The following is a 15,190-nucleotide window of genomic DNA, read 5'->3' as shown; positions in this document are numbered from 1 at the left end:
GGTGGAGTAATAGCCCCTCCACACCCCATCTATTTAAGTAGTGGAAACACTGCTGTGTACAGATTCATACAGTGGGGTACTTATGACTTTTGATGTCATGTCCACTCCTATTTCCTGTTAGCCAGAGCGCACCACCCAGCACTCAGAACATTTTTCAGGCCGACAACAGATTTTACGGCACTCAAATACTGTAGCAGGTAATACGGACTTAAAACCCCATCCCATAAATAATATGACATGCCAGAGTTTACAACCAGCAACATCCACTAGAGCAGTTCCCCTAGCGTAGTATTTACCTTATCAACATTGTGTGGACAAAACAGACACTACGCTCTTCCTCTGAAGCTTGCATTTGTCAAATGACATCTGGCATAAAGCTTCCTCCTCTGGGTGTGTATGCTCCCACAGGGCATATAAAATAAACCAATGATTATATGCAAAATGAAACCACAAAATCCCAGGAGAATAGTTACACTCATACCAAAAAAAGTTTCAGTGACACTGACACGCCTGTCTGCAGGGAAACAGACTGAGAATGATTCTACATTTTAAAAAAAATAAAATAAAAAAAATGCTTTGCAGAAGTGTTCTAAACACCATAGCAACCACAGCTGATGCACTGCTGGAAAACCAATGAAAAGTTAGAGAAAGACCAGCACCTCGTCATTATAGAGGCTGCTGGTGAACTACATGAACACATGAAAAACTTCACTCTATAAGAGTCAATATAAGCAGTAGTTTTGTATGCTGGCAATCATTTCGACATTTATTTCTGTAAAGTTGAGTAAGATTTCTTGTTGACTCTTACTTGGATAGTAAGCCTTATATTTGGAAAGCTAAATTATTCACCAGATATTAAATGATTTGAACAGACCCTGTACTGATTGCTACATTGTGGTCGTCTTCATTTTTCTGATAATTGTTTTGTTTGTTCTCTTTGATGTGTGGCAAGTTTTTCCTGGCTTATTGGAACAGCCAACCACATAAAAAAAGTTGACCATGGTGTTTGTAGTGTTGACAGCAGCAAGTCAGCCTCGAAAAGTTGCGCTGTATTTACGTCTTCCAACATGGCCGCTAGGGTGTTCTAGGATGCTTCCACAATGCCTCTACTCTATAAGGTTCTTACCACTGAATAAAAAAAGACCACTCCATTTGCAGATGGTCCATACTGACGAACCTGTGGAATGATCAATTTGTTCTTGACCAAAGAGTCCATGCTGGTGTCCGTTCTGCGTTCTAGAACACAGACAGTTCCTCTTCCTCACAGAGCAGGGGTTCCACCTCCGGGACTTTGACTAATTGGCTGCTCTTAGCAGAGATGTTCTTCCTGTAGATGATGAACTGCGCGGTCACCTGACAAGGTTAAGGCTCATACAGACACACAGAGTACAACATATTCATTCTCTTCAACAATATCTTCATGCAACTACTGACGTGTCTTTTCAGAAACATCTCAAATATGAAACTTTTCAGCTATTAGCCTCATCATCAATAATGTTGCTCAGTCAAATGGATGCAGTAGGTTTACTAATGCAGCTAGCTAGCCATTTGTGTCTCCAAAACAATGGCATGATTATTATGTCAAGCAGACCACAGGTTGTCTTCAGTAAAGTGCACTGTAGCTATCAATGTGTGTTGTATAATTCAGTCACTGCAAAGGAGCTGCTTTCTTTGCAAAGTATAAGTCTGTGGTGCTATAATCCAAACACATGTAAATCAGTGTTTCAAGAAGCCTTAATATGACAGCGGTCCACATGACAAGCACACCAAATTGTAATGTTAGGTGGAAACACCATATACTTTTTGGCTCAAGCAAAATGCTTTTTGCTCACTGCAACTAAGTTGTACTGTGCAGACAGAATGCATGATTGCTCATGTGATGTGGAAGTTAAAATCTCTAGCAACTATAGAGACACCAATAACATGTTGATTATGTTATTAAATGATGTTGCTTCTTGTATGTAATGCTGTCAGTACCTTGTGGATTTTCAAGGACAAAGTGGGCAACATGACGCGCAATGTCTATGCCTATCGATCAGTATGAGAATTCAGAATGCTCACAACCTTTGTGATAACAATTACAAAGCAGGGCATTTGATGGGAAAAATGCACACCTGCCAGCCAATCAGAACTGACTATTCAACAGAGCCATGATACATTAGGTATAAAAAATTCCAGTGACTATCATACTTCATTGCAGTATAATGTTTTAACATGCAGGTACTGTCACAAGGCATGACAGATTTTGTCCATAAGCTAAAATATTACGCAAGCCGGCATGCCTGGACGTGTGAATGGAAGGATACAAAGAAGTCGAGAACGAGGACTCCCAGGCTGCCAATGAGCCAGGCCAGATGTTTGATGATGAAGGTCTGTTTGGAGCCCCTCAGGGCCGGCAGGACCACGATGACGCTCAGCCCGTACGTCCCGTTGCCCATCATGGCCAGGGCAAACAACAGGTAAGAGGTGCCCTCCGTAGACTGTCGCTGGAACTAGAACAGATAGGGTTTAAATGTGAATTAATTTTATTCTATTCAGACTGAACAGCAGGTAGAAGGTGTCTTTTATGGACTGGCCCTGGACCTGTAGACAGTGTTCCCTCTAAGCCAGTGGTGTCCAGTCCTGTACCATGGAAGAGTCTGCAGGTTTTCATTGCAACCAAGAACTACAGCAGCTGATTTCACTGATCAGTTCCTCCTCTGTGGTTTATGGTGTGTTAATAAATGAGGTCAGCTGCTGTAGTGTTTGGCTGCAATGAAAACCTGCAGACTCTTCCATGGCACAGAACTGAACACCACTGGCTTAGGGAACATTCCCTGTACTAAGTGTGCTTTGAGAAATTATTGAAAAGATGACACTGATCTGGCTAGCCCGAGTTTCTCCGGCAGGGCGTTCCAAAGCCTGGGAGCTCGGACAGCACCTTTAGTTACAGGCCTTGGAACAACCAGCATTGCCCTGTCAGAAGACCTCAGGCTGTGCTCCGGCTCACGGGGGGTTAAAAGGTCTGATCTGTAGCCGGGGGCCAGACTCTGCTGTGCCTTAGAAGTTATCAGTAAAATCTTAAAATCAACGGGCAACCAGTGTAGAGCTGCTAAAATGGGTGTGATATGGCCCTGTTTTCTTGATTTGGTTAAGAGCCTCGCTGCTGTATTAGAGGGAACTCTGACAGCGGGAGGCAGGAAGCATGAATAGAGGGAATTACAACAGTCTAAATGTGAAGAGATAAAGTCATGAATAACTTCTTTGAGGACAACAGAGGATAAACTAGACCTTTCCTTGGAAATATTTGTTAAATGAAAGACGCAAGACTGAACAACCCTGTTAACCTGCTCATTACAACAGAGGTCTGAATCACATATCACACACAAATTCTTGGCTAGAGACTTGATGTTGTTGGATACGTTTCCAACATTATTTTTTCCAAGACTTATTTTCACTGAGCTGGGGGACATTATGTGGCATTCAGCACTTCATATCTAAGAGGCAATCCTGGAGGCTGTTGAGGGTGCTGGACTCTCCTGGTTTTATGGGACACAGACAATGGGGATAAAGTTCATCATCAAGCCTATCCTATTCATTTCTGTTCTATTCTGGGCAGTCAACAGGTAGGACACGCCCTCTGTGGCATAGTGCTGGAAATGGAAAAGAAGAGATTATAAAGGTCAGTCAATCAGTTTATTCTTTATTATTCTAAATGTGGCAGTTCAGCACAAACAGCAGGTAGGATGTGTGTTCTCTAGACTGGCAGTGTAACTGGAACGCACAGGCTGACTGAATTTGTCAATTCTTGTCTATTATAAATGACAGGGACGGAGGATGTCCGCATATATTGAAAACAAATGTTCAGCCTTGACTGAACAAAGGAGTTCTATTCTGTTCTATTCTATTGAGTTGAAACTGTCCCCAACAGTGAGAAATGCTGAAATGTTGCTTGGCAACACAATGTGAATGCCCTGTAGGTTACTGCCTGGGCTGGACTCAAGCAGTGTTAGGCAACCAGCAAGTGTTAGATGACAGAGAGTGTTGCAATAAGAATAATGAAGGTAATGATAAGTAATCGGATGACACTTCACTGTTTGCAATATCACCAAAGCTTGGAGAAGATGCCATTGGGAATGATCTGGGCATTCTGTTGAAAAATGTCGTTGTTACGCATTAATTTTTCACAGGGTAAATATTGACTTAGTTAGGGAGTGTGTGTGCGAGTGTGTGTGCCCAGAAGTTTCTCTGGCACTGGCACCCTAGTGAGACGATCCCCTCTGGTGATTAATAGCAGTAGTTGAGCCAGGATGTTCCGTCAGCACAACAGCACCATTGTCTTCAATGCCTGGTTCTCATTTTGACACACATATACACAAACACACAACCCCCCTCCTTCTCCCCACCAAACACACACACATACACACACACACACACACACACACACACACGCGGTCTCTATTTATGACTAACTGACATATAACAATAAGTACAGGCCCCTCTGGGATCAGGGCCTGAGAAAGCTGTCCAAGTTCTCCTGAGGATAACACTGCTCACACACATACTATGTGTTAGAGTCAAAAACAAAAACAAACTCCACATCTAAACTCAGTCACACCAACAAACTGTCAAATTGTGACTTACATTTTTATAGAGCTGGGGAAAACGGGAGGAGAGGTAGAAGATGGAGGCCAGGTATCCACAGACATAGCCAGTAATCTCCACTGTGTTAGAGGTAGCAGGATTCTGAAAACAAAACACACAGAAAGGGAGAGAATCAAAATGCAGAGGCAAAATCTAGATCCATTATACCAATTGCAGACACTTTTCATACACATACACAGAGACAACCATTATATCCAATTAGAAATAAAAAATGCACATTCCTGAACAATGAAATCCACCACATACACACATGCATGCACACACATGCACGCACACAAAACACACACACACACACACACACACACACACACATACACACACACAATGTGTACACCCACTCAATGCTCTACCTACCTGCATGTCTAAGGTTGTGCTGTTGTCTGTGATGAGTTTGGGCAGAACCAGGAGGACTAATGTAGCAGAGCCACACCACAAGAAGCACAGCCACTTTAACACAGGGTTTTCTAGAGGACACAAACACACACACACACACACACACGCACACAGAGAGAGAGAGAGAGAGAGAGATCAGAACTGACATTGACAACTTCTGCAGGAGGTTGTCTAAGACACATACACGCAAACCCACCCATTTGCATTATCTAACACTATGTGGAGTAAGCTTAAATTCATGTGTCAACAACATTACAAGTACCCAATAATAAGGAGTGCAAAGAACAAAACAGTAGTGCAAACACACACAGTGTACTGCGGCTGTGAGCAGTCTTGGATAAGTCCAGGTCTACCTATGTGTCATTTGGCAGTCACACACTTCTGGCTTTGATGGTAAGTGTTCATAAGCCAGTGACGTACAACAAGTGGAACCGTCCCTATCATTTCCACCAAATGGGCGCTCTGAAGTCAACAGACCGCCGCCTGCTGACTTCAGAGCAGACATTTAGTGGAACTCTCTTCCCAACCATGTTAGGGAACTCGCATTTCACCATCTTCAAACTACAAGTGATATCGTCATTGATTCATCCATATTCTGCTGTTTTTTAGTTTTGTTCTAACAGGAACTTAAAGCTCAAATAAATGTGAAACTTGACAGTATAAGCTCTGATAAGCCAATGTCTTTACATTAAGTCTGACGCCATTCTCTGTTTGACCTATATCTTGACCTAGCACACACAATGCTGCTGATGTGACATCAAGGTCTTTGGAAAAGGAGAAGAGCCGGCTGTAAGACAACACCTGAACAGATAACTGAAGAGGTGTGTGCAGTGGGAAGGTAGGGAGTCACTGATCTCTTTAACACACACACACACACACACACACACACACACACACACACACACACAGCATTATCCCTGCACACAAAGACGCATCAGCAGCCGTACAGAATTATGCACCATTCACCAACATACCTAACCCTGTGTTGCTGTTCTGTACAGTTACATAACTGAATCACACATCCTTTTATGCATCTGTCCTCTGTTTCACACCTTTTTTTTATAGGAAAATTAGCTTAAATCATCAGATTATAGTGCAAACTGTTCTTTTAAAACAAATGCTTGTCCTTTAGGTTGGAGGGAAGTGTGTGTGTGTGTGTGTGTGTGTGTGTGTGTGTGTGTGGGGGGGGGGGATACATTTCCCTTACTCAGTAAAGAAGCATTATGAACTGTTTGAGACACTTCCCAACTCCCCAAATCCTGTTCTTGTATTCAGAAACAACTCTATGTCACAAATGCATTGTGGGACTGGACTGAATCTGTACTTGTTTTTAAAGAGCTGGGGAAAATGCAGAGTTTGTATTTATAAAGCTTCTGAAAGGAGAAATAAAGATCTAGCATTAACTTTATTTTACTTTTGCCATTTCACTCAGAATTATTCAATAATAATTTCAGCCTATATACCTATGTCACATACCAATACCTTATACTTAGTCATATCACTGTTAAACCCGTAATTACAGTAAAGAATGCCCTCTGGGGTATTACTGCTATATTAGCAGTGACCCTAGATCAGCGTTTTTTGTTTTTAGATGCCTTCTGTATATATGGATACATTATATTTGTATATACATTCAAATATCGTAGTAAGCAAAAAGCTGTATTGTTACTAAACTTGTAAAAGCTGACAGTGTGTCCTTATACCTCATTTTCATCTGTTGATGCCAAATTATGATTTACAGGTCATATTAAAAAGTAGTCGAGTCAAAAGCAGGAGGAACTTACTTCACAATAGTTATGCTTTTCACTGATCTGGAGGGTCGTGGCTGCTGCCAGTGGCAGACAGTATCACTTTATCCCTCTCCAGTCTAACTGAGAGCAGAGATAATGTCAGGACTTACTTCTGGTGGAGCTGTTCTTGATCTTATAGTAGAGAAACTGGGAAATGAGAATCAAGTCTGTGAAGATGTAGAAGACCACTGTGACTACCTGGGAGAGAGAGAGAGAGAGAGAGAGAGAGAGAGAGACGATGTAAGCTAAGTGAAGCAGGTGTGCAATAAGTAGCGCAAACAAGCATGTCAGGACATCTCAAAATTTGATTTTGCCCTCTCTAACTCACCAACTGATCACATTTGTCAGGTGACGGCACTGACAGCTGAGTAGATGATGTCATACTGCATGGTGTCATGCTCCACAGTGGCAAGGCTATGGCTACACATGAAACACAGAGGCTAAGTGGGGTCAATTTTCTTCCAATTCAACCAATTCAGAACATGAGTTGTCTTCACTGTTCAAAAACTGGAAATCTTATGTGCATTGAAAGTGAATGTGAACACCAACCTTGCCGTTGGACATAAACAGTTTCAAATACACCACCAGCAGCTCAATTGCACACATGACACAAACCAGCAAAATAGAATGATAATGAAATAATGAAATGGAAGAATATTATCTTTAAATTGTTATATTAACTATTTAAAATAGTCTTTTTAAGTATAACATCTAACTTCTTTTTGAAGTCAACTCTATGTGTATTGAGTCATAGCAAAGGGAGAGGTGCTGTGGCTGAGGGCATGTCCTGACAGATATAACATCAGCTTTCCTACAGTGAAATGAAGCAGCAGGCCTGGTACAGCTTGTCTTCTATTGTAATAAGTCAGCAATTTCACAGACAGGAATTGAGCCTATTATTATCCAAATAAAACATGATTTTTCCAATGGAGATCTTCACTGGAGGTCTGTGTGCGCAAAACGGCACAAACCACAACATAACTTGCTGTATTAATATTATGACATGATTCTGTGCTCTGACAACAGAAGGTCGCTACCTTAAACTGTAAACAGTGTAAAAATGTGTGGTGCATCTTGAGTGTCTTGCCGCCTCCAAACAATGAGCAGAATTCAACTAGATGTTATAGAAATGAATGGGAAATGGATGGGTTACCCCCAAAATCCCTGAAATCCTGAAAATATGCATCTTTTTTTTTAGGATCAGAATCGCATTAAACTGCATGTATAATAAACATACAGGAATTTGCCTTGGTGACATTGTCTTGACACACTGACAACTTGTTTCGCAGAACGAACACACACAGCACAAGGACAATTGTAGACCAACCTACTGTTTACCTGGATTGGCAGCTGGCTGGTGAGGTAGCAGCCTGCGAAGCTGGTCAGGTCTCCACTGAAGAGGAAGAACAGGAAGCCAAAAGACATGGCCTCCTCCACTTTACCATTACGATAGGCCTCATAGACTTGACTGAGAGAGATAGATAGACAGACAGATAGATAGATAGATAGTATTATATGTTATAAACTGACTATCAATGCTGTGTATACACTTGGATGAAAGAATGCAGGAAAAACATGGCCTTGCAGAAACTATAGAGCATATAACCAGAAATCATAAACATTATTTACCAGAGTGGAAACTAATTAATAGTTTTATTCATCCCAAAATTAAGCACTTTTTCCCCCTCCAAAACACACCAACCACTTACTTGTGGCATTTACTTACGGTAAAGTGGACAGCAGAAAACAGAACATGGATATGAGTCCTATCACCACGCTGCAGTACTCCCAGACATTGTCCACGCACTCCTCCAGCAGGTAGAGGATCCACGGCGTCCCGTTGACACACAGCGGCCGGCCCAGCGCCGGGGGGCTCGAGTTGGCGGCGGCCACGTCTACACTCTTCCCGGGGAAGCGGGCGGTGGCCATGGGGAGAGGCTGGCTCCGTCCCTCGGCCTGCCTCTCGCTGCTAGCGCTGCTTCCAAGTTGCTGTGAAGCGGAGGTGTGTTTCCCCCTGGCAAGAGACGCCAACCCGATGACCGGCAGGACGGGGTGATGCTGACCGTTCCCACAGACACACCACACCTACCTACTGACCTCATCTATAGGAACATAGATGCGTGATGAACTGGCTCACTGCTGTCATTTCAGGAGTCTGCAAGGGGAAAATAAAACAGGAATAGCGACGGGCTCAGATTTATAGTAATCCATCGATTTTTATACAGATATCACAACCAATCTTAAAGTCTCATGCAGCTACTTATTTTGGCCAAATAATGTATCACAGAAAAGCCTTTAGTCATATCATAGGAGATTAAAAAAAAGATACCACAAAGGATATTCTAAACTCAGTATTGAGTATCACAGACACACAGAATGTCCCTATAGGAAAATTATAGATATATATATAGATTTTTCGTTAGGGAAATGTGACTTGGATAAAAATGGATTTGCAAATTCTGATGAAATGCAAATAGTTCAACAAAAAACTCGCATTGACGTAAGCTTGATGTAGCCCACCTTAAACCTTAACCTTAAAAAATGTGTCAAGTAGCCTACCGAACATCAACACAATGTTACAAGTGCTTTTAAATGAGATCGAACAGCATTAGGCCTATATTTTGCCAGAATTTGAGATTTTTTTGCTAATCACACGAGTTCAACCTCTCTCTCTCATATCGTCCCAAACTGAGTGTAGGCCCACTCGTGCATTACAAATTGCCCAGGCAGATATGCGTGGACTTGAACTGATGGAGGAGGTGTTAAACAAAGGTGGGAAAGAAAATCACGACAAGCTGCCACTAATCTCTCACCTGACACAGTGACCGGTACAGTCGGTCTGCAGCTCGGTGTAAAGTTTCCCCGCATCCTCACCCGGTATGTTTTGAAAGTAACGAGCCGTCAGATAAGCTTTGATGTTACGGATAAGCTCCTAATGTTGTGGTTTGGTGTATCAGCTGTCTCTCTGGTGATTCCCCAATGTCAAGTTAGCCAGAAAAAAAAACAACACAACTTCCTGTGATAATTTTCAAAATAAAACCAAAGTGAAAATGATGAATATCTGATTACAAACCATGCAAATATAATGTACCATACACACACATATATAGGCTGACACAAAATAAATACATTGCAAAACCAATACCCAATGTAAAGTAAAGGAGATATACCAGCTATGGGAACTCCCATTCAATAGCTGTTAGGAATAGCTGTGCCACAGCTATGGGTTAAAATGGACTTCTACAAGGTAGTAGACATGCTTCCAAGTTGTCTGGTATAAGTTTGGTACTGGAGTCTTTGTACATTTTGATAGCCTAATATAGATGGCAAGGACATTACAGGACATTTCACTGATTGTTTGTTCTGGCTGCTTGATACCAGGCAGCCTGATGGGGCCCATTCTATAGGAACAGTCTGCTGTTGTGACTGTTAAAATGCTGTGGGTTAAAATTGAGTTTTTCAACATAGTAGATATCCTTATAAGTTGTCCATTATGTTTATTTGTGTGTACTTTATTAAATATATAGCTATATTTTGTGCCTAACATTTACCTGTCCATAAGGCATTATTTCATCAGGAAATACCATGAACCACAATATAATAGGATTTAATTTGTTTCTTTTTTTGTATGTTCGGTACACGCCAATATTTCTTGATTATTTTGAATTGATACATTTTAGCTTTTATTTTGAAGGCAAACTCGCCCAGACTTCGGATCTGAGTCGGTCTGTCTCTGGTTACCTTGACGCACCCGGAACTGCACAAACATTTTCCAGCTTCACTTCCGCTGGGGGAAGTCTGGGGAGTTACCACCACCTACTGCTCATCAATGTGATAATCTTTGGGGTGCAAAAAAATATTCAGTGTCCTCCATGAGGATAGTAGGCCTAAGCAAGGCCAATTAGCTGTGTAAGTTCTTTAAATGTAAGACAAATGATGATGAAAAAGCATTTCGTTCTCAGTACAGGCTGCTGCACTTGATGGCATTTGTTTTTCTTGTGGTGACATTAATAAGCAATGTTTTAATTAAACCAGAGTTTGCCATAATAATAATAATAATAATAATAATAATGATAATAATATGTTCAAGTCAGTTTATTTGTGGCCAACTCTGTATAGGCCTGGTTTATCTAATAATTGTAATAGTAATATTGTTGTTTCTTCTGGACCCCAGAATGTATAGTTGCTGCCTCACTAATGGCACCCAAGCAAATGTTAAACACTATGCTGAGCAAGGAGTAGGGATTAGGGATAACACTTAGGTTTGGAGCGCAGCCATGGAGTCATTATGATTAGTCCTACTCCTTTAGGCCTCATCCTCCTATCCTTCCTCTTTTCTAATCACTGGCTCTCTATCTATCCCCTGGCCTCTTTCTGTCTCTCCCTGTGGGATCATGCTTCCTTCAAGTGCTCCTTGTAAGCTCCTATACAAGTGTTCTTCGTTAAAAATACCAAAATGAACCATGTAACAATAATTACGTTTTTTGCAAGCTGTTGTTTTGTTTTAGAAATTAAGCTGCATAGAGCTGCTTTTGTGCTGTTCATGCAGAATGAAGAGGAGAGGACAAAATGTGCGTCATGTAATTGATGTTTTGATTACTTTATTTAAAATAAAATATGTGACAGCTAAATGTTAGATAAAGAGCAAAAATAGAAACATACAACTTTAACTGTTCACACAGAATACCAAACAATAACAGAGAGATAAAATACATCACTTTTACCATCAGTTGTTAGCAGCCTATCTATGCCTTCCATGCTCTCCGCCCCCTAAATGTCACATCTCGCAACTTTTGTCACTTTGCTGGGTCTTTCCTGTGCAGCTCATCCGGGTAATTCCTACATTTCTGACAGTACCTGAAGGCAGCATGCCGACCTGTCCCTCCCTCCATCCACCTGTTGCGCCGCGCGCTCTCGTCGACCGCAGGATGGCGCGCTTTCCAATGGTGGGTGAAGAGGATGAAATCAGCCTTGCCCTGTGGGGGAACTTGAAGCTGTGCAGGGATAATTTGTGTTGAAATGTGTCGCTCTGGACCGACGTTTGGAGAAATTGGACGAAACTCCACGTACAGTACCCGGGCGTCCTCCTCCTGCAGACCGCAGGTAAGCTGTCAGACGTCCTACTTGGTGTGAAGCAGCTTTTGTTCTGGTTGCATTGCATTCTGTCATTACAAACAGAAACGCGTTGCCGGAGGAAATGCATGAATGCCATCCACATTCCTTTATGTCGGGAAAGTTGACTGGATTAGGTGGCCATCATACCGATGTGCCACGGTCATCCCATCGTGCAGAACAGACCCACTTCGCTATAGGGAATGTAAGAGAGCATAGGTCTACTTTCCATTCATAGCAAAGCGCGCAGGTGGACTGGAGAGGTGATTGCCTCCTCAGTGCAAGAGCATTGAATGTAATGTAGTGTTAAATAGCCAATAATGGGCGCATATGAAGGCTATGTCACCGCGCATGGTAGGCTACTCGTATTTCCCTAACGAAAAGAAATATAGTAGCCAAGGGATATCACCGCAAAAGTATAAAGTAGCCCATGTGTAATATCCTATTGGCATATTATAGAAATACACAGTGATAATTCAAGTTCAAGATGAAAAAAATACGGTAAGGTCACTGTAAAGTCACCACTGAGTAGCCTACCACAGAGACACTTATAGCCTAGCATGTATTGTGTTTTTCTTTAGGGTTGGTTGCAAACATTTTTGGGAGCCTAGGCTACCTCTTGCCCACCTGCTTCACTTAGCTTACACCGCCTCTCTCTCTCTCTCTCTCTCTCTCTCTCTCTCTCTCTCTCTCTCTCTCTCTCTCTCTCTCTCTCTCTCTCTCTCTCTCTCTCTCTCTCTCTCTTCTCTCTCTCGTTCTTTCGGTTTAAATACAGTGGAATGTGTTTCAGGGCTTGCACGGCAAGTTCAGTCGCATAACTCACATCTAGGCTGTGCATTTCTTCTCTTAATACTCTGTCCAAGTCGGAGTCTACTGTTGCACTACGTTTGATAGGATCAGGAGAGAGAGAGAGAGAGAGAGAGAGAGAGAGAGAGAGAGAGAGAGAGGAGGGGGGGGGGGGGGGGGGGGGGCTCTTCAAGGTCACAGAGTTCTGTGTGAGAGAGAGAGATGTTTAAGTATTAATATTATTTGAATGGAGCAGTTGAATCCAAGTGTTATTGAATGTTTATTGTATTATAGCTGATAACACATTGATTATATTTTGCTGATAACACATTGATTATATTTTGCTGATAACACATTGATTGATAACACATTGATTTTATTTTGTGTGATTATTATTAGTATTACTACTAGTATTGCTGTATTGTTACTAGTATTACTGTATTACTATTGCACATGTAGATGACAATTCAATAGGTACAATGATGCTTTGGCAACAGGGGGTGGGGGGGGGGGTGCTACCCCTGTCAAGAGAGCAGTATCTTACTGAACATAAGAATTAGACCTGCATACATGGAGGAAAGCCTGGATAAGTAGGCTAAATATCAAGGTTGTACACTTCTCTCCAGGAAAGCCTGGATGAAAATAGGATATGATACCAAGACTACTGCTGATATAGTGGTTAATAAAACGTTTGGTAACTTTTGAACTCAATTAATCAATTAATAAACAATTGGAATATTGTTATTGTGTAGGTGAAAGCATATTTTACTGTAACTTGCGCTGGACTGATTTATGACTTGATATCATAATAAAATGTATATCAGCTGTGAAAGGAGGGTAAACCCTGTTTCACAACTAAAGCGTCAGTAAACTGGGTTCATGTAGGTTTTATCTTCCATAAACAGCCCTGAATATTTCACTGTGTTGATGTCATTTAGGCTGATTGTTGATTAGCCCTATACTCTAAATCAGTGGTTCTCAACCTGAGGGTCACAAGCTAATTTTGGGGGTTCGCGAAATGATTTATGGGATGGGAACAAAACACATTTCTAGATTTATTATCACTTTTTATTGTCTACTTTTTCAGTTTTTTCTCTAATTTTTGCTTTTTTGCATGCAATACTGAATCATTTTAAGCCTCTAGGCTTCCTCTAGTAACAAACAACCTGAAACAACCTGAAAAGGGAAAATCATCATTTGGTTGAACTGTTCACCTCTCTGCACATGCAGCCTGTGACAGGGTTCACAAGCCAAAAAGGTTGAGAACCACTGATCTATAAGACCCAGAAAAAGAAGGTGGGCTAGCTGCGCTCCCTTACTGATTTCACCTATTAAATCCACTTCAGGAAACGGGAAATGTAGGTGATGGGGAGGAGGCGGCTCAAAGAAGGATTTCTAAACTTAGAAATGAATGAAACATGCATCGTGCAAAAGGGAGAGCACCTGACTATCAGGAATGCGGTCGTTATATTTTGTGCACAGAGTTTACTTCTTCACTTCTGGCTCGTACCCCGTACACTGAAACCAGAACACGCTTCCCTTCGGCTCTCAGTGCTAGGCTGAGTTTGGACTGCGGAAGGCAGCGGGGAGTAATGAATAATGAATGGTTAGAAAATGTGTGTGAATGTTAGTTGGCTGAGTGTGGTGCTAATGCACTATTCCACCAGCACTTTTCCCCTCCACTATGGAAATCCTCTCAGCAGCTCTGACTCCCACAGCACAGCAGAGCCAAGCTGAAGAGCAAGAGAAACCCCTTACACAGTTTAGGCTGGATTGATCTCCATTTGTCACAGTTATGCATGCAGACACACACACACACACACACACACTCACTCACTCACACCCAGACGTACATACACAAACACACAAAATGGAAAAAAGGGATGAAGTCAATGCAAATCAGTCTGTAGAGGCTTTCTATTAGGAGGCGTTCTTCTTTTTCTTATAATCTTTTTTTTTTCCATTCTGGGACCCAAATTAGTCTCACCCAGCAACCCAGGGTGGTGGGTCCCAAAAGATATTGGCCTGTGACCAATTTTGGGTTTCAACTCATAGTTTAAGTCGTAGTGTAACACATGATGGTACCGCTGTTTAAGAGTAGCTTTTGATTTGAAGGGAAGAATAAGGGGAAGTATTACAGAGCAAGACACAAGTAACTTTTATCCAGAAGAGATCACGGCTGATTCTTATAGCACTTCACTATTATAGTAGTAATAGTATTACAGTATGCAGTAGTAGTGATAGTTTATTTGAAAAATACATATACATACAGCTCTGTGTATGGACAGGACTTTAGTAATTAGAGCCAAATGCATGCATTTGTGCAGGATACACAGAAAGGCCACATAGTAAAAGATACAAAGCAGATATATGTATGTGTGTGTGTGTGTGTGTGTGTGTAAACTAAAAACAGAAATGTCAGTGGCAGAAATACTGGGCTAGAATTACAAATATGTGCTGGAATA

The 15,190-nt window shown here is 41.7% G+C and overlaps 1 protein-coding gene across 1 annotated transcript; it reads right to left on the bottom strand.

Annotated features, from left to right (window-relative positions):
• Positions 1-912: 912 nt before the first annotated feature.
• LOC139911464 (lysosomal amino acid transporter 1 homolog) lies at positions 913-9,775 on the bottom strand. Its single transcript, XM_071899036.2, has 8 exons — positions 9,641-9,775; positions 8,554-8,982; positions 8,166-8,295; positions 6,938-7,025; positions 4,999-5,108; positions 4,624-4,725; positions 2,307-2,492; positions 913-1,353 (listed from the first exon to the last, which is right to left on the bottom strand). Exons 2-8 carry the CDS (start codon positions 8,754-8,756, stop codon positions 1,237-1,239), a joined length of 936 nt encoding a protein of 311 aa, XP_071755137.1. The 5' UTR covers positions 8,757-8,982; positions 9,641-9,775; the 3' UTR covers positions 913-1,236.
• Positions 9,776-15,190: the final 5,415 nt, after the last annotated feature.

Source organism: Centroberyx gerrardi, chromosome 6 (assembly GCF_048128805.1).
Source record: "Centroberyx gerrardi isolate f3 chromosome 6, fCenGer3.hap1.cur.20231027, whole genome shotgun sequence".
Classification (NCBI taxonomy): Eukaryota; Metazoa; Chordata; class Actinopteri; order Beryciformes; family Berycidae; genus Centroberyx; species Centroberyx gerrardi.
This window is presented reverse-complemented; position numbering and strand designations above follow the sequence as displayed.